General features: G+C 40.0%; 1 protein-coding gene across 1 annotated transcript; it reads left to right on the top strand.

The window, feature by feature from the left end:
• Window positions 1–4: 4 nt before the first annotated feature.
• RSL1D1 (ribosomal L1 domain containing 1) lies at window positions 5–5,282 on the top strand (the record flags this gene model as incomplete). Its single annotated transcript, XM_010021501.1, has 8 exons — window positions 5–120; window positions 886–1,024; window positions 1,388–1,536; window positions 1,733–1,834; window positions 2,764–2,857; window positions 2,945–3,073; window positions 3,817–4,026; window positions 4,950–5,282. Coding segments are annotated over 8 exons (1,272 nt in total), but the record flags the coding sequence as incomplete, so codon positions are not given.
• Window positions 5,283–5,626: the final 344 nt, after the last annotated feature.

Genomic DNA, 5,626 nt, shown 5'->3' with positions numbered 1-5,626 from the left:
GCTCCTGGCTTTCGCCAGAAGTAAGTCCAAGGGAGGCCCACTGCTCCTCAACGAAAGCGAGAACGTCCATCTGCTGGTGACGGTCTGGAAGGTCCCGGGGGTGGCACAAGTCATCCAGATGTAAGGAATGCGCCCTCGGCTCTGCCGTCACAGGGGCTGCTAGTGTCCTTTGGGTTGGAAAAGCGCGCTGTGCCGGTTCTGAGCTTCAGGGGAGTAATTGCCGCGGGCCTGGTTGGTGAGGCCGCTGCTTTACACACACACCCCGCTTTCCGGTAAGGGGAGGCTCGGCTGTGCTTGCTTCATGCATGCAGACAGTACCGGGGCTATTGGCTGGGCCTACTTGCAAGGTGTGTGCCTTTCAATCCTGAAGCTCAAGAAGAGGAATTAACAATTTTTTTTGTCCTGATCCATCACCAAATGATTAGAAAGGTCCCTTCCTCTTTGTTGTGATGCCCCAAATAGAATATGAATAATAACTTTTCTTTTAAACTGTAGCTATGCCATACTGAGAAAGTTTTCATCTGTTTATTTGACACCATAAAAGCACATTTACTACTGGATGTAGTTGTGGTGTAGAGAGAGGAGGAAGGATGGTACTCCTCCTCCTCCCCTCAGGACCTGTGTGGTAATGCAGGACCCCTGACAGGCCAGGTGGATTCAGTGTGTGTCTGGTTGGAACCCTATATGTGTCTCTTCTCCTTTTACAGTTCTGTGAGTGCAGCTTCCACCAAGGACGTTTAACAGTTAACAAAGACCAGAATCCAGATATAGAGCTTCCCCCTAGTGCTTGTTAAGGATTAATGGCCTTGCAGTGTAGGCCTAGTTCTGGAAAAAATTTCCTTCTCCTCTTAGGCATTCCGTGTCCCTCTTATCTTCTTGTTGTAGACCACTGCCCCATGGCATTCGCCCCGAAACAGCTGAAGTTTGTCTGTTCACAAAAGATGAACCAAACTTATCAGCAGAACAGACTGAAAATCTGTACAGGAAACTTTTACTCCAGCATGGGATCAGAAGCATTAGCCAGGTAAGCAACTGGAAACCTCCCAATGTAAAATAATATTTGAGTTCTTTGCAACTGGATTGTTTATGCTGTTAGCAGTAGAACTAGGAAATTATTTTATTGTTGTCTTTAATCCTGATTTAGATGTTACCGTGTGCTCAAGTTCTGTTTGGTGATTTGCAGTTACTGTGCAGGAGATCCATGTTCAGTTCTTAAAACAAATTCTGTGTCCTTTCTCTATTGATAGTCTTGAGCTTCTAAAAAAGTACACTGAGATAGACGATCACTTAGAGAGGTCCATTTTGTGCAGTTCTAAGAAGTGTTCTAGGCTGTGTTTTCAGGTGTGGGGACTAAACTGGAGTGAATGACTTGTTACTTGTGTTGCAGATCATCTCATACAAAACTCTCAAAAAAGAGTATAAAATGTTTGAAGCAAAGCGTCGCCTCCTGAACAGATTTGATCTCTTTCTGTCTGATGAGCGAATTAGAAGGCTCTTGCCCTCACATCTAGGAAAACACTTTTATGAAAGGAAAAAGTAGGTCTTTAAATTCCGTATATCCATTTTGCGTTATATTATTTCCCCCCCCGCCCCGGTCAGATTCTTCTTGGTAAAGTTTTGGTTGAGTGGGCTTTGCAGAGGGTTGGGTTGGGTTTGGGTTTGTATGTTAGTTTTTAATTTTCATTGGGGTTTTGGTTGTTTTGCTTTCTTAATTACCCCCCTTCTTTTTTAGGGTACCTTTGTCTGTTAACCTGAAAGCCAAAAACCTTGCAAAGGAACTACAAAAACACATCCAGGGGACTACACTCCCAGTGACCAACAAAGGGTGCTGTTAGTAAGTATGAGCAGATTAATACTTCCCATGAAGGATGGTTGTACGTTAACTGTAGAAACTTTAAGTGAGTTCTTTTTATTCCATTAAGATGTGAGTAGAACAGGTTATGGGTCACTACTCCAGATACGGGCATTTTGAACCTTAATGTGTATAAAGAAAGTAGTTCCACTTAATAAGCAGTTTTACTGTAAAGTTTTACTTTTTGTCTCCTTACACCTCAGGAATTTCCAAGCACCAGTCATTGTCAAACAGCATGTACAATCTTAGAAAAATATTACTGTTAAATTAGATAAAATCTGCTTCCAAAATATTCTATTCTTGTCTTTTTCATTTATTGTGAATCTCAAAGGGTCTAAATTGGGAAAATGAGGGAAATGGGGTTGTGCTCTCCACAACCGCCTAAAAGGAGGATGGAGTAAGAAGGTGGCTCGTCTCTTCTCCCAAGTGACAAGCGATAGGACAAGAGGCCTCAAGCTGCACCAGGGGAGGTTTAGGTTGGATATCAGGAACAATTTCTTCACCAAAAGGTAGCCAGGCGTTGGAATGGGCTGCCCAGAGAAGTGATAGAATCGTAGTCACTGGAAGTGTTCAGGAACTGTGTTGATGAGCCCTTAGTGACATGGTTTAGTGGTGAACTTGGCAGGCCTGGGGTAACGGTTGGACTTTATGATCTTGAAGAATCTTGATTCTGTGATTCTATGAATATGCTTACTAATATAAGGCACAAGTTGCATGTTCAAACGTGGAAATGTTAATACAGGTAAAACTATTCTAAGTGTTACTACACAACACTTCTGCAGTAGCCAGCCATCGTTTATGAAAGCTAATTGCAGATAAAGAGGTGCATTTAATTTCTAGGTGTGCATAAACCCAAGTAACTTGAAGCATGTTTATTTTGCCCATGTATAAGTATTATTCATTTCTTTCAGTACAGCACGTGTAGGTCACACTGGAATGAAAGTGGATGAGATACTGGATAATATTGTTGCAGCAGCTGAGATGATTGCTAAGAAGTTACCAAAGGTACTGCAGGTTGATTGCGTTAAAGCCAAGTTGGTTCATAATTCAGCCTTGTGCTTTCTACATCATGTACTGGTTTTGTTGTTGCAGAATTGGAAAAATGTAAAAATTCTTCACCTCAAAACACTCAAATCAGTTGCACTGCCAATTTATACTGCAAATCTCTCCAACTTGGATGAGCTTGACAGCCAGCCCTCTCTCAGAAAAAAAGAAGTAAAGGTAAAAAAAAAAAAAAAGTTCTTCAAACTTTCCATAAACCCAAAGTGGAACAACCAGTTCTTTGGCTTCTTTTATGCATATAGTGTCTGATGTGTTGGGTTTAAATGTTTTAACAGTTGAATTCTAGGCATTTGTGGGTACAAACGGGTTAGGTACTCCTGGCTTTGAGTGCTTCAAATAATCAGTAATACAAATGAATGGTGGAATCTTCCTGATAGATTAGAAAGCAAACTGGAAATAAATAAGTTGAGCATTTCTAGTTCTAAACTGTAGGAATCTGAGATTCAGTCTTAAAACGTTTGTTTGTATTGTTTGTTCATATTTGCCTTCTGAAAATACAGTCAATATATACATGGATTCAGATTGTTCACCATTATTTGTTGGCTAATCAGTGGTATCTGAATAATCCACAAGCTCATACACTTGTATGGATTGGGGGGGAGGGACTCACATACTTTAAAAAAAAGTATTCCGTTTTGCCTATTATGCTCTTTTGTGTAAAATAGATTTGGAGCATATATACTCAACTAAAAGAATGTAATCTTTACATTATTGTTCCTTTACTTATGAGCTGTTTGTAATAATCTTCTGAAAGTATTTTATATATGGTTGACAAGTCCAGGTCTATTCAACCACACTAAATTGATGTTGCTAGACTGTCTTATTTTTAACCATATTAAAACAATTATACATTTAGAAATGTTATGGGGATTTGTCTGAGAGATACTTTCAATTACTTCTAGAAGGGAAAGAACAAAAAACCGAAGAAGGCAGCTAAAAAACAGAATTCAAGACAAGTCACTTCGACAACTGAAATTAATGCTGCTGCTACCCAGGAACCTGCGGTAAAAGAGAAAGCAGAAGTTGTCCATGAACCAGGTGATCATAATGATGAAGAAATTCCTCAACTAGTGCCTATGGAAATAACGAGCTTAGATGATCTGAAGGTAATGGTTTAATAATATCTCAAAACTCATAGTTCAGTTAAAACTAAAGGTTTTGAACTGTTTAAAATTGTTCCTTGGGAAACAGTGTGTGTTAACACACTTGAACTGGATTTTTGTGACTATATCATGAAAGCAACTGTTGAGTGTAGGAGGGGGTGCTTTGGGAAGGTGGTTAGTTTGGGTTGAGTTTGGCTTGGGGGTTTTTTACATATATTTTTTTTTTTTTTTTAAGTCAACCTCTCTTACAGACAGCATTATGCAACATTAACAATCACGTAATACAAATTGAGAGCACTTTAACTATGTGCTACTTCAGGAATACCCAAATGAAAATTGCGATTATGTGCAGGCCTGCCAAAAAACCTCATACAATTTCAAGTTGCACCCATGTGACCGGCTTACATTAGTGTACATGATGTGATCGCCAGAGGCCTATTTCCAGAGACAGATACAAATAGACTATGAATTGTCCTGATGACAGCAGCCTTCTTTCATGAGGGCCATTTGGGAATGTATGATGAACTCCAGGGAATACTAGGCCTACTGTCAGTTTGTGTGTATACAGCTGGACTTCCAATGGAGTTGATCCCTATCCAGTCTATTAAGCCTGGAAACGTGTCAAGAGGAGGACTGTGGTTTTAAGCTGTGCTAGCAGAGGTCAGTGACTTGACTGGTCAGGAGGATCCTTGCGTCTGTCAAATCTATTTTCTTAGCTTTTCCCCCACCACCACCACCATTATTTTTATGACTTAGTTCTGTGTTTCACCTTCTGCTTTCAGACTGAACTGTGAACACATTGTTTGGGCTAGGGCACTGTTCAGTTAATAGAAAGCTTTTGTAATTTATAATAGTTTTCACTGATGCTGTTTCCTGGAAAAATGTAAAGATGCTTCTTAGGTGGGAGGGTAACTTATATGTCTTAAATACAGGTAATGGAACAAAGTCCAGAAAAAGGTGACAGAATGGTCAAGAAAACAAAAATGCCCCTTGGTAAGAGAAAGAAACAACCTCCAGCTCTGGAGACTCCAAAACATGAAGCTACAGAAGAGTGTGCAGACTTGCAGACAAAACAGAAAAAAGCCAAGCAGGTCGGCATGCCAAAGGAAGCAATAAAAGAAAAAGAGATGAAAAAGACTCCCAGAAAGCCTGAATCAAAGTCTTTTGCAACACCCAAAGCTGGCAAATTGATCCAATCAGCCAAGAAGTCTTCAAAACCACCAAAGCAAGCATCCAAGAAAGGGCGCAGGCTACAGACACAATGAGTGTTGTCTGTTGTAACACATTTTACAGTCATTTACCAGTGTCGTCAGGTAAAAAAATACACTGATGAAGTAAAAAAACCTTCTTAAGAAAATCCAAGAGATTTTTTTCACTGAGACCTGTAATGATTCATTTCTGTTTCCTTCTGACTGACTAGCTGGAGTAAATAAACTCCCAGTCTTAATTGGCTCTACTTCTTACCTTTTCATCTTTTCCTTACCTAATCTAAAAGTTTTCACATTCTTTTAAGTGTCAAAGGGCAGGGAGGGGACTATACCAGGAACAAAAGCTGAGATATTTTGTAACTGATACTTTCTTGAATGCAAGAAGCATGCATACCAAAAGC

The sequence above is a fragment of the Nestor notabilis genome, unplaced genomic scaffold (assembly GCF_000696875.1).
Source record: "Nestor notabilis isolate BGI_N333 unplaced genomic scaffold, ASM69687v1 scaffold22739, whole genome shotgun sequence".
NCBI classification, from domain to species: Eukaryota; Metazoa; Chordata; class Aves; order Psittaciformes; family Psittacidae; genus Nestor; species Nestor notabilis.
This window is presented reverse-complemented; position numbering and strand designations above follow the sequence as displayed.